Consider the following 26,282-nt stretch of genomic DNA (forward strand, 5'->3'; position numbering starts at 1 on the left):
GTTGGGTGGGGGACACCTTGAAGGCACACAACAAAAACAAACCATTAATTCAGCACTGTGTAGGCTAGCAGTGCCCAGCCTGGACTGTAGCTATCCTGGCTCTCACACACACACTGGGCATTGCACAATGCTAATCTAAAAGTCCCATGCCTTCTCCATCACCTCATGTCTCCCCTATCCCATATGCAAGGGCACACAGCAGCAGTTGCAAGTAATTTTCAGCAAACAACCTTGAAAACTACTATTCATTACAAGAGAATGATTAATTCCAAAGACATGTGTTTAGTCCAATTAATTACTGCTGCTAATGGTGAGTATCTGAAACCTAGCATGAAACAGGGCTGACTATCGGCACTACATTGGTGCCAATAACTTTCCTTGAACCATTTGAAAGCAAGTTCCAGTTTCATGGGGCGCTTTGACAACATGACTCATTAACATTCTGCTGGTGAGAAACAAAGCCACATCTGGAAAGGGATGGAAAAGAGTGGGCAGGTGAAATGAAGATTGGTTTCAGAGTCCCTTACAACAGCAGAGGGGATTCGGTGATTCCGCCCCGCCCCATTCAGGCCATGGCCAAGTTGGAGATAGAATTCATCAAGAAACAGCAGGCATGGCTCTAAAAGTTGATGGGTCACAGAATGGGTTTAGGCATCATCAACCAGTCAAGTTCTGATACCAGTAGGGGGTAGACAGTGAACAATTACTTTCTTGGCCAATATATTATAAATCCTTACCAAAGGAAAGGTATTAGAGGGTTCTAATTCACTGAGAACAAAGATAAGGAAGATGACTAATGTGTTATTGGACCCAGAGGGCTTGAAAAGGGAAGAGGGAATTAGTATCCCTCTGGACTTGGTGAGGCACCCCAGTTACATCTCTCTCTTACCTTCCATATTTGGCTGCTGTGGATTCAGACCACTGGCTAGAAGCAGAAATGTCCTCATCAGGGATATGCCCACCTGACATGCCCAGTGGATACCGGCAGATAGCTACAGAGAGGAAAAGAAGAGAAAAGAAAGTGATTACCACATATCACTCTTAACCATAATTCTTTGAGAGAGTTATTTTTATTTAGGTTATATCAAAAGCAATAAAACTACAACTTTTAAACCAAATAAAGAATGTGTTTTTACATTGATCAAATTAAAAATCTGTAAATAAAAATGTGATTCTCCCATATGTATGTCTAATTGTCTGGTAACTTCGAGACTGGATTTCTGCAACGTACTCTACATGGGGCAACCCTTATACCAAACTCGGAAGCTGCAAATGGTGCAGAACATGGCAGCCCGGCTGGTCACTGGTGCTCCCAGGACCAGCCACATAACACCGGTGCTGAAAGACCTCCATTGGCTGCCCATTCGCTTCCGAGCTCAATATAAGGTGTTGGTGATTACCTATAAAGCCCTAAATGGCTTGGGCCCAGGATACCTAAAGGACCGCCTCTCCCCGTACATTCCGCCTCACACCCTCAGAACATCTGGGCAGCAGTTACTGAAGGTGCCTGGGGCTAGGTTAGCCTCCACCACATGGAGGACATTCTCCACAGCTGCCCCAGCCCTTTGGAACACGCTGCCCACTGAGCTCCGCTCGTCCACCACCCTGGCCCAATTCAGGAAGGACTTGAAAACCTTCCTGTTTCAACAGGCATTCCCCGAATAAAATCCTGCGGGCCTCCCTCCTCTTCCGTGGCCAAGAGGTTGGGCTATGGGGTTTTTTGTCTGTTTTGGTTTAATGTTTTTGTATTTTAATCTTGTTGTATTTGTGGATTGCTGTTTTTAACCTTGATGTAAGCCGCCCTGATCATAGGAAGGGCGGGATATAAATAAAAATTTTATTATTATTATTTATTATTAATTGTTGATTATCCTTGTGAATACATAGCTTCTTTTGACAGTAGGAGCCCTGGTGGCGCAGTGATTAAATGTCTGTACTGCAGCCACTCACTCAGGCCGTTATCACACAACGGAAATTGGAAGTATAATCCAGTGTCACCCTGAACGCCATCATATGTATTCACGCTATTGAGCAAAAGGTTATCACACGCATTCGCTGGCATTATGAACGCACTCCTAATGCAATTTCACAGCAATCCAAAATTAAGTAAATTCAGTGAACTAACGAATTCACAAATCCTGTTTCCAGGCTACTTCGCATTCAATGCGGTGTTTGATATGCATGTCTGCTGTGGCCCTGGTACTGTATTCCCCTGCATCAATTCCCACAATCCTCTGTTTTTGTTTTGTCTTCCGGGACTCCTAGGTTTTCTTCGGGAGCAAAAGCAGCTGTTTTTGACAGAGGAAAGAGTGGGGGGAAGGCTCTCCATTAGGCGTCCTGCAAGCTCTTTTGGCCCAAAATGGTGGGCTTTGGACTTGCCCTGCTCCTGGCCCCTTGTGCCCCTTCAGGGACCTTTTTGCCTTCTTTCCTTCCTCCAGGGCCAGGGGGCGTCATAAAGAGCGAAAACCTCCTCCCCCCTTTTTATTAGCCCTAAAGAGTTCTTCCTCTTTTGGGGAGTGGGGTAGCCTGGGGAATGGGGGTGTTTTCCCCCCCTCAGGGGTATTGCTCTGGGCTCACAACAAACTCCAACTCCCAGAATTCCATAGCCTTGAGCCACAAAGAGTTAAAGTGGTGCCAAACTGGGTTATTTCTCCAATGTGGATGTAGCTTTAGTCGCCAGCTCTGGTTCCTGCCCAGTTTCCCCTCCCCTTTCCCCTCTTCCAACTCATAACGAGGCTTTGCCATTGCCTTCAATGGGACTCCCAATCGGCCAGGTTACAACCAGAGAGGACCCATGTACCCCACAACCTCACTGCAGCCAAGCTCTCCCAAATGGGAGGGACTCCTTCTCTTCCCCCCTCCCACATAGCTGGGGACTTAAAGGCACAGATACAGTCTCACTCACACACAACCATCTGGAGACCCCCACCCCACTTTTGGGTTCTCTTGGCAGGTTTATTCAGACGGGGTTTGCCATTGCCATTTTCTGAGGAGGCCGAGAAAGTGTGACTTGCACCAGGCCACCCAATGGCATTTGATCCCTGCCTTCTAGAGTCATAGTCCAATGCTCAAACCAAGTACAAGGTGGCTTTGGACTGATTTTGAATTGGTGAGTTGCCTAAATAACATGAAATAAGGGGTAATGAATGCACAAATAAAGTGAATTGCCTACAGAACGTGAAATAAAGGGTAATGAATGAAGAAATAACGTGAATTGCGTAATAACATGAAATAAGGGGTAATAAATGAAGAAATAACGTGAAACAAGGCAAAGCCACGGGAAGTGTAAAAAGGTCATGATCCGATTCTGCCCTCACTGCGCATGTGCAGATATGCTAATTCGAATTCTAGACTATGAAGGGTACATACTCATGAGAGGGTGGCTTGGAGGTCTCTCATTCATCAGATTGCCGTAAATTGAAGTCAACTTGATGGTAGTTAACAACAAAGATATATACATGAACTGCTAGATCAGAATGAGAATCATGCAGCTCTCCACATGTTTTTGAACTGTACCCTAGCTAGCACAGTGAAGGATGCTGAGAACTGTAATCCAGCAACCTCTGGAAGACTGCATGATTCCTATTACATTCCATGCATCTAAGGAAGCAGACTGCAGTCAATGAAATATCATGCCGTCATGTCAGTCTTTGTTATTTGAACTGTATCAGACCAAAAAGTCTATCCTATTAGAATTTATAATCCAGATGTCATTGAAGAAAACAAAACAGTATACCAGAAGTTCAGGAATGAAAATGAGGGTCAAATTAAATGGTTCCACATAGCCTATAGCTGTATGAGTTTACTTTTTATTTTCAGGATGTGAATCTCTGATTGAGGTCAGGCCTATTATGTGTGAACAGCTTAAATCTCCCCTGCAATAGTTTTTCAAAACTACATTTGTCACCAATATCCAAGAATTTAAAACACCCACCCACACATGAACCATTCCATCAAGTGTTCATGTTGGGTGAATTTAGGCTTTTCTTTAAAAAAAAAAAAGTAACTTGTTTAAACCTCTCCTGCCTGTCTGCAGTTGGCCTGATCTAGACTGGGACCCTGTGCACTTACTTATCAGTAAAAATGAAACTTTTTCACAGCCAGATGCTACTCATTATCATATCATCTAGTACAGTGATTCCCGAACTTTGGTACTGCAGATGTTTTCAACTTCAGTCGCCAGAATTCCTGATTGGTCAAGCTGGCTGGGGCATCTGGGAGTTGAAGTCCAAAACAACTGGAGGAGCAAAGTTTGGGAATCACTGATCTAGTTTGTAAGAAAGTTAGATGTTTTGGCATTCAGAAGGTACTGGTAGTTCTTATGAAAAACTAAGTATTAGTTCTTCTTCTTCTTCTTTCTTACCCACCTCTCCCCTTAGATTGAGGTGGGGAACAACAACAATGACCAGACAAACAACATCAGTTAAAACATATCAATTAAAAGACACATCAATTTAAAAGGACATTCATACAATTTAAAAGGATAAGCCTTCTGGAAGATTGGTCTTTAATGCTGTTTTGAATTCAGGCAGCACATTCAGCTGTCGAATCCCTTCTGGCTGGTCATTCGGCAGTCTAGGGTGGCTGAAGAAAAAGTCCTCTAGCTGATAGATGCCAACCTAGTCCTGGCTGACTGGAGTAATTGTCTGCCAGAGGACCTGAGAGTATGGGGATGAGATACTAGCAATTTGTATCCCCTACAGAATCTGTACATTTTCACATGGCATCACAATCAAGAACCAATAAGGACATGGTCTCCCATCAACCTCCCAGAATATATTACCCAGCAAAGTGACCAAAGAAGTCTTTGTTTGATTACCAAGTCTGAAACCAGACTCAAATGGATTCAGATAACCTGTCTCATCCAAAACCTCCTGAGCTGAGATGCCAGTGTGCCACACACTCTATTCCATTGCCTAATACAAAAAGTTCCTGCTTATTTGAGAAGTTAGAGACCAGGTCACTATCTAAAACTAGGAATTATTGAAATGCAAAACCTATAGTGCTCTTGTTCCTAAACTGCTGAATAAAGGGAGGGGGAAGGGGGGACTCCTGTATTGAACTGGGGAGTGATATCATTTTAAGTATATTTATTTTCTTTCTATGTGAGATAGCATTTCAGCTAGACAGCGACATGGACAGAAGAGAGCAGTTGAGGGAAAGCTTGATGGTCATGCCCTGATTGGTGTTAGGCAGCCCTCCTTCAACTGGATAGCTGGGAAAGAAGAAGAACCAAGCACCTCATTTGCAAGCCTGCATATGACCTCCCACTTTTCCTCAAATGTTATGTTCAGCCCATGCCGCTGGCTGGCTAAAATGCTCCCTTGTCTAGAAAGGAAATAAATACAGTGCGCCCCCGTCATATGCAGGCACGCTTTACACGGCTTTCAGCATACGCTGAAAGCTGCGCAAGGAGAAGGAGTGGCGTGTCCCATAGGGAACAATGGGGCATGCGCCTATGGTGCACGCACGCCACCACTGTTGAAATGTTTTGGGTGATGTCTCTTGCCCATGGTCCCGGTCTGGTGCCAACTGGATGCATATGCAGGCTCCTCTGGAACTCAAGATCAAAGCAAACTCCAAAACAGGCTTTTCAGCTTGCTGGAACAATGCCTAGTGAAACAGCTGCTTAATTAAAGAAACAAACTCCAGTAGTATTCACTCATTAAAGAGGGCTTTTATTGTCTTATTGCTATATACACGAGCTAATAGCTATAACTGTACAACACGTCTTACTCTTTCAGTCTCCATTCTCCCAGGATCCACCAGAACAGTCTTTGTTATCATAAGTATAACATTCCCACGCTGTGATCACTTAGTTCAGCCTCCTTCCCACAAGGTGCCATGCAACATAGAAACCAATCATAGTACAGACATAAAACATATCTTGTTCACATCTTGTCTTGTTCTGTTGTCCTTGGACATTCTGTCTGCGGCCTAGGCTTTTGGCCTTCAGCTGTAACCAATTTTAAACTTTAGCAACCATTGTCACATCTGAACATTTTCAACACAAATATACACTAACAGCCACGCTACCGCGTGCACAAGCCCCATTCATTTAAATGGTGCTCGAGCATAGGCGGAATTCGCTTTATGTGGGGGAGTCTGGAATGGATCCCCATGTAAAGTAAGGGCACGCTGTAAGCTTAACATGATATTCTTCCTCTGCACAAAAATTCCTATGGCCATAGAAGCCTCAACATTCCTTCAGGAAAAATAAAGATCTATTAGTGATGCCTCCTCTACCCAGTCCATAATCAACTCAGCCAAACAAGTGTTAGCTTCTCCCTCAAAAGTGAAAACCTACCCTTCCCAATCTATTTGAACCAGAGAACAAACCTCCACTCTTTCAGCCTTTCAGCTGAACAGTTACAAACCTCCACTCTTTCAGCCTTTCAGCTGAACAGTTACTGTTCAGACAGAAGCATTAATTCAACATGTGGTCAAAAGAGAGGTCTACAGGTCAAATATACAGATTTTGGGTATAATTCAGAACAGCTGAAAGAGCAAGTTTTTGAAAGATAATCTGTGAAAAATTATCTTTTTGAGGATGTCTGTAATGTAATACTGGAAAATAACTGGAAAATATCCAACATACCAGGGTTCAGGACAATCTTTTTTCTTCTTCCTTGCCATGCTATAAGAACTCATCGTAAACAGACTTCCATCATACTACTGCCAAGCGTTATGCAAACTCATCAAAGTGTCATACAAAGTAATATGCAAATTGAATAGGAACTGTTTCCTAAGGAAAATGTGTTGCGGCTGCAGAGTTGTGCAAGTGTGCATTGGGAAATGTTAAAAAGAGTTGATAATGTGGATGCTTCTCTCCTTGCTCCTCGTGGAACCATTCCCTCAAGGTGAAAGGTGAAAGCAGGAAGAAAGGTAGGTGAATGTGAAGCAGTCTATAGGCTGAAGCCACTCGCATCAAAATAAATCACAGTATAGTAACTTCAGAGTATAGAATTGGTCAGCAAGCTGTCTTTCTATCTTCCCTTTTCACCTTTGGAAAGAGGAGTGCTGTGTAGGAAGAGGTAAGGTCTGTCCTCCATTTACAGGTTAACACACACCAAAAAACCACAAGACATAAAATCCATTATCAAAGCAATCTGAAGAAATCTAGGATATAAGTCCAAAACTGGCATGAAGCTGATGTGAAGAGTGCTTCATGCACTGGTACATTATAATGACATAGGGGAAAATCCTAGTGATTATTAGCCCTCAGTCACCACTCTAAAACCACGTAGCTGGGCATCTGGTTAAAAAAATCACAAACCCACTGAGATCAAGCAGCCTAAATGCTGGAGGGACAACTAAATAAAGTAATTTTGCTTGCTCCTTTCCCAGCACCTTCTTGCCAGTTGAAAGTGGAAAACTACTAGTGCTTGTAATGTGTGACTGCTTTTGATTTGCAAGAGACCAGCCAAAGAGCTGCAGCAGGCCCTGCACAGCTACCTGAGCATTATTTTTTCATGCTTAGCTGCCAAGAGAGCTTCTCAAAGGGCCACTTGTTTCACAGTGTTTACTGTCTGGTCACGGGACTCAAGCCCAAACCTTCTGTCCGTAACCTGCGCATAAGGTACTGAGATAACTGAGGTACATGTTATGAGGAATATGATGTTTCTTTGCACTTCTTACACACAGCCAACATCTTTACTAGACAACGTAGAAGCTGGGGACTACTCAAGGAAATTGATTGGCAATAAAGTGAACCAGGGCTTTGAAAAAGGCGGGGTACACACCACCAGAAAGAGGCGCCTTCCCGGCGCCTCTCTTTGCTCCATGGGAGCACTGCAGCAACCAAATTGTGCAGCGCTGCTGCGGAGCAAAAAAGGAGCGCCTGGAAGCAGCTCCTTTTTGTGGCGCCACTGTGACGCTGCAAAGCGCCAGAGCCAGCGTGATGACATCACAGCTGCGCCGCCCTGTCTGGAAGCGGCACAGCTGCGATGTCACCATTATGCACCCCGTCTGGTGGGTGTGCCGCAGCTGCGGCATCCTCGTCACATGCAAGGGGTGTCGGCCGTGTGGGCACACCACCCACCAGACAACCTTCAAACGTGACAAGAGCACCACAAAAGCACATCTGTACCGGGCCAAAGAAAGCAATTTTTCACTCACTGAATAATTTGACACGGAATTTGTTGCCATAAGTGTTTGTCAGAGTCTTAAATGACTTTTTATTAGAGACCAGGCCATGTATATTAGTGAAAGATAGTCCCCTCAGAAAGTATTATCTATGGCCCGTTACAAACGGGCCTAAAAGTGCGCGCTCCGCACGTGCTAGGGTTAGAAAGGGGTGTCCTTTCCGGACACTCCCAACCCTAGCATGCACAGAGAGCGCACAAAATGGTGCCGGCCGTTCCACATGGCTGCCGCCATTACGACATCACAACCGCGCCGCCTCTATACGGGGCAGCACGGACGTGACGTTGTCACGCCGTGCCAGGGCGCATAGGAGCTTCCCCGGGGCTTCCCCGGGGCTTCCCCGGCCACAAAAGGAGCTCCGAAACGGAGCTCCTTTTGCCGTTTGCATCACTGGGCGCAGCCTTCAGACAGCTGCGCCCAGCGGCGCAGAGGAGAAAGGGGCCTCCTCCTCCCCGCCGCTGCAGGGTGTCCTTGGGGCTTGAAGCTGCGGGGAAGGGGCCACTCTATATACATGCTGTCAGGCTCTCCACAATTTTGCCTCTAAGCAAAACTACTGTACTCCCTTTCACCTTTGTGAGGCAAAGCATACACAGAGAGAAAGTGAGAGTGTGTGCAAGCATAAAAGGAACAGATTGATGAAAAATACAGAAAACCCACTTAGTCTTTCAGGGTTGTTTTTTTTTAATCTATGCAAAAAAACTATATTTTATATAAAAATCACTTCAGTGGTTTGCATAACTAACAGCCTCAAAAATGGAAATGCTGTCTTCAAAAATGCACTAGAAGCCCTCATTGTCTTACTCATTAATGAGAAAAGTGTTGAGGTTTGTTCTTCTCCTGCACAAGAACAAGATTATAGTTTATCATGGCATCCTAGAGTTGGAAGAGACCCGAAGGGCCATCCAGTCCAACCCCCTGCAATGCAGGAAATCACAAAGTACTCCCAACAGATATCCATCCAGCCTCTGCTTAAAGACCTCCAAAGAGGGAGACTCCATAAGAAAGTGTATTGGTTGGACTTATGGTGACCAGAAAGTGAACCTATCACAGGGTTTTCACAGGAGATTATTATTTCTATAATACTAATAAACCAGCTGTCAGGTGGCAGATGTAAGACTGGGTAGTGGTGGGAGCATAACCTGATACCAACTAATTGGCTATAAGGCATCACTTTAGTGAGAATAGGATTATGCTGGAACACTTAGTTTTATTCATCCGGTGTGTAAAAACTGGGAACTGCTGCCTAATGGTTTTTAGAATTGTGTTAATGTGTTTTAATTGTTAAACTCATTTTATTGTCTGTTTTAAAGTATAACGTGTAAAGAAAATGGGGCTACAATTTCAGTTGTCCAGGACAGAGGTAAATATGGCAACGGTATGGTGACATATCATTACAGGGAAAGGAAAGAGAGATACTCAACACCTGTCTTATCTTCCAATCAACCTGCCATCCTCAGGAGCCTGTAGAGTGAACCAAGCCACGCACAAAACCTAACCTTGCTCCTCTGTAACTTCTCAAAAAGCCCTCCCTGACACGCTGGACCTAAACAGCTATAGACCAGTATCAAACCTCCCTTTTCTAGACAAGATAAGTGAGAGGCCAGCTGCTTTCCAACTCCAGGCAGTCTTGGATGATACAAATCATCCAGACCCATTTCAATCTGGCTTCAGAACAGGATACAAAGTTGAGACTGCTATGGTCACTTTAGTGGATGATCTCTGACTTAACACTGACAGGAAGAGTGTGTCCCTGTGCTTTTGGATCTCTTGGGGATGTTCGATACCATTGCCCATGGTATCCTTCTGGAATGCCTGGGGGATTTGGGAATTGGAGGCACTGTGCTTCAGTGGTTCTGGTTCTATCTTTGGGTAGGTTCCAAATGGTAGTGCTTGGGGATAGCTGCTCCTCAAAAAAGGAGCTGTTATACGGTATACCATTAGATGTCATCCTATCCTAAATGCTATTCAACATTTACATGAAACCGCTGGGAGAGATCATTTGGAGGCATGGAGGAGGGCTGCTATCAGTATGCTGATGACACCCAAATATATTTCCCCGTGCCTTCAAATACAGCCTCAACTAAGGATAGTGTGTCTCCTCTGAATCAATGCCTGGAGGGGGTAATAGGCTGGATGAAGAAAAACAAATAGAAGCTAAATCGAAATAAGACAGAGCTGCTTACTGTCAAAGTCATAACCTGGGTTTGGAGGTGTGTCAACCAGTCCTGGATGGGGTTACACTCCCCCTGGAAGACTGTGTTTGCAGCCTGGCAGTGCTTCTGGATCTGCTGCTCCAAATGAAAGCTCAGATAGATGCAATGGCCAGGAGTGCTTACTATCAGCTTTGGCTTTTACTCCAGCTGCGCCCCTACCTAGAGCTGGAGGAATTAAAAATGGCAATGTATGCACTGGTAACCTCAAGGCTGGACTTCTGCAATGCATTGTACATTGGGCTACCTCTGTAACAAGTTCGGAAACTTCAATTAATAATTAATAATAATTTGTTTTATTTATATACCGCTATTCCAAAGATCATAGCGGTGAACAGCAAGTAAGCTAATTAGCAAGTAATTAGTTCAAAACACGGCACATCCAAAAGTGAACATATTACACCAATCTTAAAATCACTCCACTGGCTGCCAATTAGTTTCTGGGCAAGGTACAAAGTGTTGGTTATTACCTTTAAAGCCCTACATGATTTGAGTCCAGTAGGAGTGAATCGTTTCCTCCCTTATAATCCATCCTGTACACTCATGGCCTCTGGCAGAGATTTACTCCAGGACTAGATTGGTGAATGTCAGCCAGAGGACTTTCTCTTCAGCCGCCCCTAGATTGTGGACCAAACTGCCAGAAGAGATTCGACAGCTAAATATGCTTCCTGAATTTAAAACAGCATTGAAGACCAGTCTCTTTCAGCAGGCTTATCCAGATAAATTTAAATTATGAATTGAGATGGTGAATTGTAAATGGAGACTGTTTTAAAATGTGTGTCTTATTCGTTCTTTTAAACTGTTGCATGTTTTAATTAATATGGTTTAATTGATGTTAATTATTGATTTGTTGTTGTTCCCTGCCTCAATCTATAGGGAAGGTGGGTAAGAAATAAATATTGTTGTTGTTGTTGTTATCATCATCTTGCCAAGTTTCTTCAGCAGTTTCTGCCATCCTCTAAGGCCGAGAAACTGCGACTTGCCTAAGGTGTAGGATTCATGGCAAAGGATTGGGTTTCATGGCCAAGTTGCCAGGTTTCTACCATTCTCTGAGGCTGAGAGACTGTGATTTGCCCAACCCACCTAGTGGGTTCATGCCCATGTATGAATTCAAACCCTGTTCTCCAGAATCATAATCCAATGCTCAGACCACTACACCACACAGGCTTTAAGGTGATTTTGACTTAAGATGACCCTATGAATGAGAGTACTCCAAGTGACCCTATCCTCAACAGCCCTGCTCAGATCTTGCAGACTCAGAGCCCTGGCTACGTTGATTGAGTATATCCATCAAATGCAGTCTTCCTCTTCATCCAGTTTCTGCTTAAAAACCTCCCAAAAAGGAGAACCCACACTATGATACAGCATATTCCACTGTTGAACAGATTTTATCAGCAAGAAGTTCTTGCAATCATTTAAGAGGAATCTCTGTTCCTGTAGTTTGAATCCATTGTCTGGAGAAGCAGAAAACAAGTTTGCTTCATCCTCAATAATGATGGACATTCCTTACAAATATTTAAACATGGCTATCATGTCACCTCTTTAATTGGCCTCTTCCTCAAGCTTAACATAGCCAGCTCACTAAATCATCCTTCATAGGACGTAGTTTCCAGATCTTTCCCATTTTGTTCACCACCCCCTGTATTCCAGGTGAGGTATAACCAAAGCAAAATAGAGTGGTATTATTATTTCCCTCAATCTAGACATTATACTCCCATTGATGCAGCCTATCATTAAACAAAGAGTTCATGAACATTTAGAAGGGTTTCTGAAAAAGAAGTCATGCCAGACTAATCTGATCTATTTTTATGATAAATTTACCAGTTGGATATGGCATATCTTGATTTCAGTAAGGTGTTTGACAAGGTCCCCCATGACATTCTTGCAAACAAGCTTGTAAAATGTGGCCTAGACAATGCAATTGTTAAGAGGATTTGTAATTAGTTGACTGGCCAAGCCCAAAGGGTGCTCAGCAATGGCTCCTCTTCATCCTGGAGAGAAATGATCAGTGGGGTGCCACAGGGTTCTGTCCTGTGCCCAGTGCTATTCAACAACTTTATCAATAACTTGGAGGACAGAATTAGGGGCATACTTATCAAATTTGCAGATAATACCAAACTAGGAGGAGTAGCCAATACTGATCCAGAGGACAGGATCAAAATCGTTCTCCATAGGGCATGGTTTCCAGATCTTTAAACCGAGGCTGGATGGCCATTTGTCAGAGGCGCTTTGATTGTCTGATTGTAACTTCCTGCATGGCAGGGGGTTGGACTGAATGGCCCTTGTGATATCTTCCAACTCTATGATTCTATGAAGATTCAAAAAGACTTTAATAGATTAGAAAGCTAGCCCAAAGCTAACAAAATGAATTTCAACGCAGAAAAATATAAGGTACCACACTTAGGGCAAAATAAATGAAATGCACAGATATAGGATGGGGGACACCTGGCTTCATGAAACTACATATGAAAGGGATCTAGGAGTCCTAGTGGACCACAAGTTGAACATGAGTCAACAGTGTGATGCGGCAGCTAAAAAAGCCAATCTGATTCTAGGCTGAATCAACAGAAGTATAGTGTCTATCAAGGGAAGTCATAGTGCCACTCTATTCTGCCTTGGTCACCTAGAATACTGTGTCTAATTCTGGGCACCACAATTCAAAAAGGATGTTGACAAGAGAAGGGCAGCCAAAATGGTAAAGGTTCTGGAAACCATGTCCTATGAGGAGATACTTAGGGAGTTACGTATGTTTACCTCGCTTCCTAAGATAGGAGAAGAGAAGGTTAAGAGGTTAGATATGATAGCCTTGTTTAAATATTTCAAGGGATGTCATACTGAGGATGGAGCAAGCTTGTTTTCTGCTGCTCCAGAGACTAGGACATGGAACAATGGATGCAATCTACAAGAAAAGAGATTCCACCTCAACATTAGGAGGAACTTCCTGACAGTCAGGAAGTTTGACAGTGGACCACTCTCCCTCGGAGAGTGTGGTGGATTCTTCTTCTTTGGAAGTCTTTAAACAGAAGCTGGATGGCCACCTATAGGGAGTTCTTTGATTGTGATTTCCTGCATGGCACGGGATTGGACTGGACAGCCCTTGTGGTCTTCCAACTTATTATTATTATTATTATCATTATCATTATTATTATTATTATTATTATGCTTTATTTAGATAGCACTGTAGATTTACACAGCGCTGTACATGCAAACAATAAAATAGATAAAGTAAACCTGCTCATAGTGTACAATCTAAGAAATAATGGCATAATACATATAAATAATACATAACAATACAGGAAAGGCTACAATAAAGTAAAGCAGGCAACAAATTAAAAATGTCAAATAACAAATAATAATCACGCAATGCCTGGGAACACTTCTCTGAACAGGATAGTCTTCAACTCTATGATTCTCTGATTCTCTGACATGAAGCATTAAATACAATTTTTAAAATTGGGAGAAATTTACTTCCTCAAACAGCAGTTCAGTGCTGTAGGAAGCTGCAGGCATTTGCCCATAGTGAGCTCATGTGGTGATTTATGGGTCAGGCTTTTACCCAAGGTATCTCAGTGTGGCAAGTTACTGTATGAAAAGCAGAAGCCCAAGACCCTTTTTGGTAAATGGAACTAGCTGAGTTATTTTTAGATCTTGGAGAATGTTTTCATAATTTAGGGAAGGAAATTGAACATCCCTGAGCTGAGACAAGCCTCCATAGTCTCCTTCCATTACACTTGTTGTCAACTTCCTTTGAGTCGACCACAACTCATGGAGACCCTGTAGATGAGACATCTCCACGATCCCATCCTCCACTGCTTTGCTCAGTTCCTGCAAACTCATGTCCGTGTCCTCCCTGATTGAGTTTGGCCATCTGACATGTCGTCTTCCTCTCTTTCTACATCCCTCCACTTTTTCTGGCATTACTAATGATTCATGCCTTTTCATTATGTGGCCAAAGTACGAAAGCCTCAATTTGATCATCTTGGCTTCCAAGGAGATTTTAGGCTTGATCTGCTCAATGACACATTTATGTGTGATTTTTTGATCTTTAATAAACAATGTATGTAATGACCCATTTGTTTGGCTTTTTGAGCCATCCATGGTATCCTCAGCACTCTTCTCCAGCACATTTCAAACGAGTTGATTTTCATTCTGTCTGCTTTCTTTACTGTCCAGCACACATGGTGATAGGGAATATGATGCCTTGGACTATTCTAACTTTAGCACTCAGTTGTATATCTTTATTACTCAAGATCCTCTCTAGTTCTTTCATATCTGCCCTTCCCATTCCCAGTCTTCCTCTTATTTCTTGAGTGCAATCACCATTCTGAACAATGGGAACTCTATAACTCTTTTGATTTTCTCATTGTCTAGGTTAATTTTTTGTATTTCTTCTGTAGTCATTATTTTCTTTATGTTCAACATTACTCCTGCCTTTGCACTTTGATACTTGATCTTCCTTAGTAATTGTTCCAAGCCTATGATGTTTTCCATTAGTATTATGGTGTCATCTGCCTATTTTAAGATTGTTGATTATATGGGGGGGGTGTGTTGAGATGGCCACTCACCCCCTGGACCTCCTTGCCTTCACACACACCTTTTATTATAACCTCAGGTCTATAGAATATGGTTATTATCTGGGTCTGTCAACAGAAGCAGCACTCTCATGCCTTACCTGGATTGACCTGAGCTTTCACAGCACTTGGAAGAACCAGCAGCATTATCAGTATCTGGGGAGATGTAAGCATCTTCAGATCCTATCACAGCTCTGTAGATATGCTAGCCTAGAAAGAAATAAGAAGACACGTAGAATAAATACATAACTAAAATTGCAGTGACTTGAATACTTCCTAGCAAATAACTCACAGAGTATACATGCAGAAGAATGTACTATAAGACTTTAACTGTAAACAGCTTGGGCCCATTTACTAAACAGGGTTATTTTTGACATAAAATAGTTCTTCCTAAACTGGCAGCCTCCAAATGTATTGTCCATGATGGCTTAGGATAAGAGGAGTTGTAATCCAAGACATCAGGAAGGCAACAAGTTGAAGAAGGCTGCCCTGCGAGAATTTAACCTAAAACCCATAGCTTAAATACATTAGGTGATCAAGAGCTTTAATAAGATGCTACTTTCTTTCTCTTTATTTTAATGGCTATTATCTCTCTATTTCATACTTTTTGTACCTGTATCTGTGCCTTGGGCTGCTGGACTGTGCCACCTAGAACACAAGACAAGCTCTTCCAACTTATGCCTGGGTAAGCTAGATGTCTTTTTCTGAAAATGAAGTGGCTCTCTCTACAAAACACTGATATACTTCTTTTCCTATGACAAACATTTTAAAAATTAATTAAAATATGTTCTAAAAATAAAATAACTAATGGAAATTAAACTAGCACTTCATACTAAGATGTGAGTTTTAGATATAATAATGCCATGATTCTATTCCTTAAAACGACTTCACAGCTGTCTTATGATCAATCACTGTGACAGAAGTTTTATTTTCTACATCTCAATTTCTGCTTTACACTCTTTCTCCATCTCTTGAAAACGGGTCCGTTATCTCCAACTGAAGAGAACATTTGATGCATATGATGGTGTGTGTCCACAAATGCATATGCCATAATTGGTGTCTTAAGTCTTTAAGATGCCATAAATCTTTTGATGCAATACCCCTTGAGGGTGTTGGGTGAAACTCTTAGGAAAGACTGGGGATTCTGTTCCTGCATCACTTACTCTGCTATTCAACAATTTTCCTGTATGAGCTGACAGAAGCCTTCTTTGTCTTCATGTTGAAAACCACTAGGCTGGCTGGGGAACATAACACTGAGTGAATTATACTTTTTGGTCATTAAAATTTGTGGTTGGACTAGACAAGGGTTGCACTAGATGGCCCTTGTAGTCCCTTCCAACTCTAAGATTCTATGATTCTTCAGTTTTCAAAAGATACATAGACAAATGTATTTAAACTTATGCAAATTACTAGTAATAGGTAAAAGGTAACTACCGGTATTCAGCTAAGGCTAATAACCCAGAGGACAAGATGATAATTCAAAATGACCTTACAGATTAGAAAGATGAGCCAAAACTAACAAAATGTAAGGTACTGCACTTAGGCAGAAAAAGATGAAATGCATAGATATAGGATGGAGGACACCTGACTTAACAAGACTACATGTGAAAGGGATCTAGGAGTCCCAGTAGACCAGAAGTTGAACATGAGTCAACAGTGAACATTCTCGGGTAGATGTGTTGGCCATTTAATAAATACACACAAAAATCCATCAGTGATATTTTTGGATTGGATTGCAAAAGATGGGTCCCTGTTGAGAAGCAAATGGACTTTAAATTTTCTCAACTTTGAAAATCTCCCTATTGCCACATGGTCAGGATGACCTTGCTTGCAAAAGATATCCTCCCCATCATAACATCTTTACTAAGGACTGAAACAACCTACAGTCATCTGACTAACATTTCCGATTGGGTTTTCCCCCCTCATGTTTTGTTTGTAACATCTTGACTGATGAAGAAGCCCATGGAGCCTCAAAAGTTTGCAACAAGTATATTGTGTGTTCCAGTTGGCCAATAAAGGTATCACTGATGGATTTTTGTTTGTATGAGTCAACAGTGTGATGTGGCTGCTAAAAAAGGCCAATGCAATTCTAGGCTGCATCAATGAAAATATAGTGTCTAGATCAAGGGAAGTGCAGTCAGCCCTCCCCAGAGACAGGCTTGCCTTCTGCGGCTTTGAGCTTATGCCGAAGGCAAGCCCCAGCAGAAATAATGGCACACACCCCATTATTTTCTATGGGGCTTGAGCATATGTTCTTTTCCACATACATGCGCGGGGGGGGGGGCGGAATGGATCCCCCACATATGAGGAGGGTGGACTGTAATAGTGTCACACTATTCTGCTTTAGTCAGGCCTCACCTGGCACCACAGGCTCCACAGTTCAGAAAGGATGTTGGCAAGCTGGAGCATGTCCAGAAGAGAGCAACCAAAATGGTGAAGTGTCTGGAAACCATGCCCTATGAGGAAAGACTTGGGGAGCTGGGTATGTTTAGCCTGGAGAAGAGAAAGTTAAGAGGTGATATGAAGTCCTGTTTAAATATTTTAAGGGGTATCATATTGAGCACGGGGCAAGCTTGTTTTCATCTGCTCCAAAGAATAGGACACGGAACAATGGATGCACGCTACAAGAAAAGAGTTTCCACCTAAACATTAGGAAGAACTTCTTGACAGTAAGAGCTATTCAACAGTGGAACACACTCCCTCAGAGTGTGGCGGAATATCGCTCTTTGGAAGTTCGTAAACAGACTTTGTTGGGTGTTGTTTTAATCGTGTGTTTCTGCACTGCAGGGCATTGGAGTGGGTGGCTCTTGTAGTCTCCTTCATCTCTTTGACTCTTTGATATTGTCCTCCACACCCAGTCTTGGGACTTCTCAGTAGTACTAACTTCTAAATAACTATTTGTAGAACTGCCCCATAAAACTTATTTATTCTGTAAACAACTCTGATTAGTTTTGCAATATTTCACTCCCTACAGTCTATTCCTGTGAAGACATGAGTTAATGAGAATTCTCCTTCTTCTTTCCCATATTTTATCCTAGGCCTGTAAATTAGTCAGTAAACATTTTTCTACACTAATAATGTTAATAGAATCATAGAACCACAGAGTTGAAAGGGATCTCATGGGCCATCAAGTCCAACCTCTGCTCAATTCAGGATCTCCAGTTTGGATTGCTCTAACTGCTTCTATGAACAATATTGGTCTAGAAAAACATTTACTAGTTTAACTGTCCATCTGAATACCAGGAAAAGAAAATCCTGAATTACTGTTGTTACAAAGGCTTTTCTACCTTGCTTCCCTGGAAGCAGCTTTACTTCTCAGTGGAAAGGGGTTATAATGATTCTGCTCCATCCTCTTCCTGACCTCAAGTATGTTGCCATTACACTCCTTCTAAAACATCTGAATTGGCCAATATTTTCTTTCTGACCCCCCTCCCTACATAAAGGGGAAATGCATCTGCTCAAGTGATTTGAACCCTGATCTCCAGAGTCATAGTCCAAAGGCTTCTATCTGAATAAAATTTTTTCCAGTCAGACCAGTCCCTGACTGTATATATATATATTTTAAAGAAATTGCATAAAGTTTGGGTTTGTTATGCACAGTTTGCTTTAGGATGCATGAAGGAACCTGTACTCAGGACAAGAACATCAGAACTGAATACGGATAAACAGAATGGTTCCCAATTGGAAAAGGCAAGGCTGCCTACTATCACCCTATTTATTCAAACCACATGCAGAAAATATTGAAGTGCAGGCTTAGGCTCAGAGGTAGGAGTGGTGAAGTTCAGAGGTAGGAGCATAAACAACCTAAGATATGCAGATGACACAATACAGTGGACCCTTGGTATCCAATGGAGTTTGGCTCCACGATTCCCACATGGATACAAAAATCTGTGGATGCTCAAGTCCCATGAAAAACAATGGTATAGTAAGATGTGTCCCTTATGGAAAATGACAAAATCAAAGTTTGCTATTTGCAATTTATACTTATATTTTCATGAATGCTTGAATCCGTGGACAAAGAATCCTTGGATACGGAGGGCCAACTGTACTACTAGCACAAAACAACAAAGACCTGGAGCAATTATTGAGGAAGGTCAAGGAGGAGTGCCAAGGCAGACTTGATGGCAAACATTAAGAAAACAAAACAAATGACCAAGGAAGATCTACAAGAATTCATCCTAGATAACAAGAAAATTGAAATAGTCCAATAGTTCTTGTACCTTGGATCAAATGTTAATCTGAACAGATAACTGCAGTCAAGAAATCAGAAAAAGGCTAGGACTGGGAAGGGCACATATGAAAGACCTGGACAAGATACTAAAAAGGAAAGATATAACTCTGAACACTAAAGGTGTTCTCAAACTAGATTATTTCTGCAGTGTGTTTTTGGATCCGTTGCCTACTTTCCCACTGTCCCAATGTGACAGGGCCAGTCCCAATTAATCCTCTCTTCTCCCACTTTTTCAGCTGCATTTAACATATACAGTCCGTCCTTGCCTTACGCAGGGGATCCATTCCGGATCCCTCCGCGTAAGGCGAATTCCGCCTATGCTCGAGCCCCATTGGAAACAATGGGGCTTGTGCGTGGCGGCGCAGGCGCGCGCAGGGTGCAACGGGCGCACGCGCCCATTCAATTGAATGGGACACACCGCCCCTTCCGCCACGCGCACGCCCCGCGGCTTGAGCACGTATGCTCAAGGCCGTGTATGGCGCACCCGCGTATGGCGCGGGCGCACTGTACCAGCTTCTCTGCCCTTCCCATTCTCTCTCTTTATAATTGCTGTGAACTAGTGCAGTAGTAGTTTGCACCCACTCAATTCTGCAGAGGGGAGAGAACAGGAGGGGACAGACTTTGACCTCTCCCTACAGACTGAGGCAAAACTAAACCTCACCTAACTTGTGTTTTCTTATGCATTCTCATTCATTACTTTCAGCAGCTTGACCACACTTTGATGTCAGAGGGGATGGTCATATCACAAATATATCTAGCCCAGCCATATCATATGGATGCTTCTGGGAAGCCCACAAACATAAAGACGGCAGCTGAAGACAGCCAGAGCAGTACTCGGACAACGCTGGGTCTTCAGCTTACGAACAGAGATGAGCACCGCCTCCTACAGTCAGTTACAACTAGACAATCACATCAAGGGACTCCCTTTACCTTTTACCTATGTGTATATACTACCCACTTGTCCCTCCACATTTATGCCTTTGACTTTTGTGGATTTGATTATTCACAGATTTTATTAATATGTTCTCCCTAGGAATATCTAGGTCCAATGGTGCAAATCTGTGGTCAACTTTAACCAAAAGTCGCACTGAAGGACGTAAAGATTCCTAGAGAGAACGCTCCACTAGGCCTTTGTAGCTCCTACAGTGCAGTTCTATGATCAGTGTCTGTCGGATGTTGACCATATAGTTGCACTGGAGAAGCACCTAGAGCTTACTAGAGAGGCGTCCTCTCAGGTAAAAAACAAAAGTGTTTTTGTTATTTGCATTTTTCCCACACTGACGGGGGTCCTGTGCCCCTAACTCCAGTGAATTTAAGGGGAAAGTATATATATGTATATATGTGTGTGTATGTGTGCACGCGCACGTGTGTGTATATGGACAGGTTGCATACCTGTAACAGTGTTTCTTCAAGTGGTCATCTGCGAATACATAAAAATGAGTTGCACTGCACCTGCACAGTGCTGCTCAGAAAACTTCTGGAATCACTGGGCAAAGTTAACGTTACAGCTTTTTGGCGGTAGCCCCGCCCATCCCTTATAAGCCCCCTGCGTTCCCACTCTTTCTCCAATTCCGAAATTTACGCCGCGTAAGCGACATAAGAATGAGCCAATGAAGAGCAGGACACTGAGGGGAGGACGGGCGGGATTTGTATGTATTCATAGATGACCACTTGAAGAAATACCGTTATAGGTATGCAAACTGTCCTTCTTCTTCATGGTCTCTGCGAATCATACAACTGTCCTGCAGAGTGAGAAGGTCCGGACGGAACTCAAGCCAGAGAAAGTGTCTCCTGGAAAGCTGGATCAGGGATGGAAACCATGGCTGTCTCGGCCACCAAGGAGAGATAAGGATGGCATCTGAGCAATCTCTTGTCATCTTGGACACCACCCTGGTGATCAGTAGGAAAGGAGGAAAGGTGTACAGTATCTCTCCTGACCAAGCAAATGTGAATGCGTCTCTGAGGGAGTTCTCGTTGCACGCTCGGGAGCAGAACTGGGGACAGTGGCTGTTGAGAGCAGTCGCGAAGAGGTCGATCCGGGGAGCTCCCCACCGACTGAAGAGGCCGTTGACCATCTCGGGATGGAGCCTCCACTCATGGCAGACTGAGGAAGACCTGCTGAGCTGGTGGGCCAAGTCGTTCTCCTCCCTAGGCAAGTGAATTGCTTGGAACAGAATCCCTCTCAGGATACACCAGTCCCAGATGCAAAGTGTGATGTCTAGCAGGGTCCGAGACTTGGTGCCCCCTTGTTTGTTGAGGTAGTACATGACTGTGGTGTTTTCTGTCAACAAAAGCACTACCTTGTTGGCCAGGTTCATCTCGAAAACTCTCAAGGCCTTTTCCAAAGCCAGCATCTCCAGGGCATTGATGGGGAGAGACTGCTCTGTGAGAGATCACCTTTCCTTGATGAAGAGAGTTGACATGTGGGCACTCCAACCTTCCATGGAGGCATCTGTGGTCAGGGTGACCTGAGGCTGCGGCGGAGAAAAAGGCATGCCAACGCAGACGTTCCAGGAGTCGAGCCACCAATGGAGGGAGCAGGCAACAGGTCTCGGGACGGTGAACCATTTGGACGAAGGGTCTGTCAGTGAATTAAAGGCCGATAGGAACCATGCTTGACGGGGCCGAAACTGCAGTCTTGCCCACGGGTCATCAAGGCCATGTGACCTAGGGCTACCTGGATATCGCTGGCCTGTACTCGCCTGTTGTCGAGGCAAGTCCTGACCGAGGAGCAGAGAGCGTAGAAGCGGTCCTGAGGGAGACAGGCGAAGCAGACCTCGGAATCAAGGACAGTGCCAATGAACTTGATCTTTCTGGATGGTGAAAGATGGGATTTCTCCAGGTTCACAACGAGCCCAAGGGATGCAAGGAAGGAGAGGGCAAAGTGTATATCTCTCTGCAATTCGTCCACGGAGGGGGCGGCAAAGAGCCAGTCGTCCAGGTATGGGAAGACTCTGGAGCCTCTTTGGTGAAGGTAGGCAACGACTGGAGCCATGCACTTGGTGAAGACCCTCAGAGCCATGCAGAGACTGAAGGGAAGGACACCGTAGTGGTACTTGTCGGGACCTACGGCAAAGGCCAGGAATCTCCGGTGGCTCTCTCAAATCCCCATGTGGAAGTAGGCATCCTTCAGGTCGATTGTCGCGAACCACAGGCCCTGGTGCAACAAGGGCAGAATAGAGGCAAGAGTTGCCATACGGAAACAATAGTAAACAAGATAGGAGTTGAGAGATCTCAAGTCCAGAATCAGCCTAATGCCCCTATCGGTCTTGGGCACCATGAGGTTTCTGGAGAAGAAACATGTAGGGGCTTGAGAGGGGTCAACAGGCGAGATTGCGCCCTTAGCCAAAAGAGTGCGTACGTCAAGAAGGGTGTCTGAGGGGTTTGTGTGGAAATGACAGCTCCAGTTGGAAGGAGCTCTTAGAACTCAAGGGGCATAGCCTCTACAGACAATGTCAAGGACCCATGAGTCGGAAGTCACAGAGGCCCAGATGTTAAAGAAGGGCCTCAGGATGTCACAGAAAAAGGCAGAGGGAGCGACAGAGCACGCAGGAACCCTTCAAGATCTCTTCTTGCCCTGGTTGGTATCCTGTCTGCGGTTCTTACGATAGCAAGCAGGGGGCTGGCGCTGGCCAGAAGAAGAAGAGGATTGGGACAGGTAGCTCTGCCTCTGGTGCTCCTGATGTTGGTATGGGCGGTCCTGCTGAAAGGGTTGCTGGCCCTGGCCGTACCATTACCTCTGGTGCTTTCTAAACGGAGTCTGAGAAGGAGTAGACATATCGTGCTTCTTGGCAGCCGCTTTCATACGGTACTTGAAGTTGAGCCGATCAGTCTCGTGGTTGAATAGGCCTGCATCGTCGAAGGGCATGTCTTCAATGGTGGCCTTCGCGTTTGGGTTGAGATCCCACGAGTGGAGCCAAGTGTGCCTTCTAAGGGCAATAGCTGCCGCCATGGCCATGGACTTGGCCGAGCAGTCCATGGAGTGATGGGCTGAGGTGATGAGCCAGCTGCCAATAGAATGGGCCTCATCCCTGATCTCTGTGAGGACACGCTGACAGTCCTCCGGAACATCAGGAATGATGGGCGAGATCTTCTCCATTAAGCACTGTATGTAGGCCTTCACACAGTCATTATAGTTGGCGACCTGAGTCCCAGAACGGAAGAGGAATAGGCCTTCTTTGCTAGGCCGTTAACCTTCTTGGCCTCTCAGTCTGCAAGGGAAGTGGACATCTTAGGAGTGAACGGTTGCTGAGATCCCTCAACAATAGCTGAGTTTTGTTTGGGGTGTGCCAAGAAGACTGAGAAGGAGAAATCCTATAGAGAGCTTCAATCTTCCTAGTTGTGGGAGTCAGTGAGGCAGGTGCATCCCAAGAGCGCTTGGGTATTCTCTCAAGGGATGGCAGCAGCGGGATGGAAGGTGGTGTCAGTACCTTACCATGAATCCGTCTCCTCAATCGGGTCAGCAGCATCATCCTCGGTGTGAGTGACCTGGATATCCAAGGTGTTAACCATCTTGATGATGTGCTCCATGAAGGTACGGACGTCGTCAGTAGGAGACGAGGCACCTGGCTGAAAGAGTTCCTGCAGAGATTGTGGGGTGGCCTCATCTGAGGAGCTCGAGTCAACCTGAGAAGTACAAGGATCTGTATGATGAGTTTTGTCATGATCAGATTCTGAAGAGTCAGGAATCAAGTCCACATGAGAAGAGTGATGTGTCTGCTTAGCAGGGGCAAAAACAGAACGGGGCCTTGTACCTGAAGGAGAAGAAGATGCGACAGCCGTTGGTGATGGAGTGGACTGCGACCTCGGAGCAGACTTGGGCATCGAAGGCAAAGTGGACTTTGGCATTGGTGGCACAGTGGTCTTGGGGCCCAAGTGACTCTGGACAACCTCCCGGCTCACGGAGACAAGGTCAGTCTCACTGTCATAGTAGTAGTCTGACCCGTCGTGGTGAGACACACGGGGAGGGGTGGCTGATGAATCTCTGCCTCGTGCACTTGAACTATAGGGACTGGTGTCGGTGATCGACGACGAGGTGACCAAGAGGCGGTGTCAACATCCTCATCCGAGGGCTGATTGAAGGTCAATGTAGCAAGTGGAGAGGCAGCCAAGGCCAAGGCCGGATGGGCCCGTGGAGAGAGTGGTACTTACGCATCCCGCTTGGGTACCGAAGGTGAACCATGGCCCTTGGAAGAAGTCCGAGCACCATCCAGAGTCTTGGTATGGGCCTTTTCATGAGAAGAGCCATGAGAGGAGATGTCTCCAGAATCCAAGGGCCTCTTCTTTGACGAGCCCCGAGGAGAAACGTCTCCTGCATTGACTGACATGCTCCTTCGGTCCCATCACCCTTTTCAGGGATTGCAGTAGTGGCACTTGGCTCAGTGGTGGAGCTCTGGGCCACAGAACCAGCAGCGGCTAGTACGGACTCCGAGGCAGCAGATGCCGAAGCAGAGCGAGAGGCACTGTGGTTGAAGGGCCCGTTGGTACAGGGCAGCCAAGAGACAAGAGTCACAGTTCTTCCTGGCTTGAGGAGTCAGGAATTTACACAGGGCACAAACCTTGGGATTGTGCATCTCGCCAAGGCAAAGAAGGCACAATGAGTGGGGATCCTGCCCGGGAATGTTACCACCACAGATGTCGCACTTTTTGAACAGTGCCGGAGACATCGTGAGCCAAATCAAAGTCCTCTAAGCAAAGCCATTAGATGTGCAGAAGAGTCAACAATACAAGGGGGGGGGGGTTTCAGATCAAGAATGGTCAAGATGGTTCGTTAGTCAAAATCCAGTGAAACAAGCAAGAAGCAGAAGCGAAGTTCCTAAAGCAGCTAACGTGGTGGAAAAAAGGAAAGAGCAGGAACGCAGGGAGCTTATAAGGGATGGGAGGAGCTACCGCCAAAAAGTTGCAAAGTTAACTTTGTCCAGTGATTCTAGAAGTTTTCCGAGCAGCACTGCGCAGGTTCACTACAACCTATTTGTATGATTCGCAGAGAGCACAAAAAAGAAAGATATATGTATGTATGTATGTGTGTATATATATAAATGTATGTATTTATGTGTGTGTGTGTATAAATATATATTTATGTATACGTATATTTATGTATACATATATGGGTGTGTATATATGTAAGTGTGTGTATATATATAAATGTATTTGTGTGTGTGTGTGTGTGTATCTGTATATATAAACATAAATATATATATAAATATGTTTTTTGTGGGGGGGCGTGTTTGTGTGTATAACCCCCCCTCACTTCATTCTCCACACTTCATGTAACATATTTGCACCATGAATTGTATTTTCCTACCTCCAAGGACTTTTTCACCCATTTTCCCAACCACAAACCTAAACAATGATGGCTTCTTCTGGTTCTGTAGATGGTGTCGCCAGGAACGGTTTGGATTCTTGGATCATGGGTTGCGGTTCCATAAGGAGGGACTTCTGGCAAGGGATGGGTTGCATCTCACACCAGTTGGCAAAAACGTCTTTGCCAATAGTCTCAAAAATTTGATCAGGAGGGCTTTAAACTGAGATATACAGGGGAGGGAGACAGTATTCTGGAAGGCAAAAGGGGTGGAGAAAATAGCCAAACTGTCATAGAGAGAACAAGACAAACAGTGCAAGGACCCAAAAGTGGGAGGCAAAAATGTTTACACAGGCAGCAAGTAAAGGGAACACATAGTCTTAAATGTCTGTACACTAATGCACAGAGCATGGGAAATAAGCAAGATGAACTTGAACTCCAAGCACAACAAAGCAAATATTATATAACAGGCATCACTGAAACCTGGTGGGATGAGTCTCATGATTGGAATGTGGAAATAGAGGGGTATAACCTTTTCAAGAGAAATAGGCCAAACAGGAAAGGAGGAGGAATAGCCTTATATGTCAGGGACATTTACACCAGTGAAGAGATCCAGGACATCAATCCCAGAAGCCAAGAGGAGAGAATCTGGATAAAAATTAAAGGGGAGGTAAACAACAGGGATGTTATTGTGGGAGTCTACTATAGACCCCAAGTCAGACGGAGGAATTGGATGATGCCTTTTTAGAACAGATGACTACACACTCAGAAAGGAGAGATGTAGTAGTGATGGGTGACTTCAACCATCCTGATATTTGCTGGAA

General features: G+C 44.3%; 1 protein-coding gene across 2 annotated transcripts in view; it reads right to left on the reverse strand.

The window, feature by feature from the left end:
* The window catches only part of DDR2 (discoidin domain receptor tyrosine kinase 2), a 78,323-nt gene extending 52,743 nt beyond the window's left edge, over positions 1-25,580 (reverse strand). Inside the window, exons 1-3 of one of the 2 annotated variants that reach the window (XM_042464958.1) lie at positions 25,500-25,580; positions 15,028-15,136; positions 890-992 (exon numbers count right to left, since the gene is read on the reverse strand). In XM_042464958.1, the coding sequence (XP_042320892.1) occupies positions 890-992; positions 15,028-15,100 (176 nt within the window). In that variant the 5' untranslated portion in view covers positions 15,101-15,136; positions 25,500-25,580. Of the gene's footprint in view, positions 1-889; positions 993-2,125; positions 2,157-15,027; positions 15,137-25,499 lie in introns of those variants that run through there. The other variant, XM_042464959.1, reaches the window with a different exon arrangement.
* Between the last annotated feature and the right edge of the window lie 702 nt (positions 25,581-26,282).

The sequence above is a fragment of the Sceloporus undulatus genome, chromosome 4 (assembly GCF_019175285.1).
Source record: "Sceloporus undulatus isolate JIND9_A2432 ecotype Alabama chromosome 4, SceUnd_v1.1, whole genome shotgun sequence".
NCBI lineage: Eukaryota > Metazoa > Chordata > Lepidosauria > Squamata > Phrynosomatidae > Sceloporus > Sceloporus undulatus.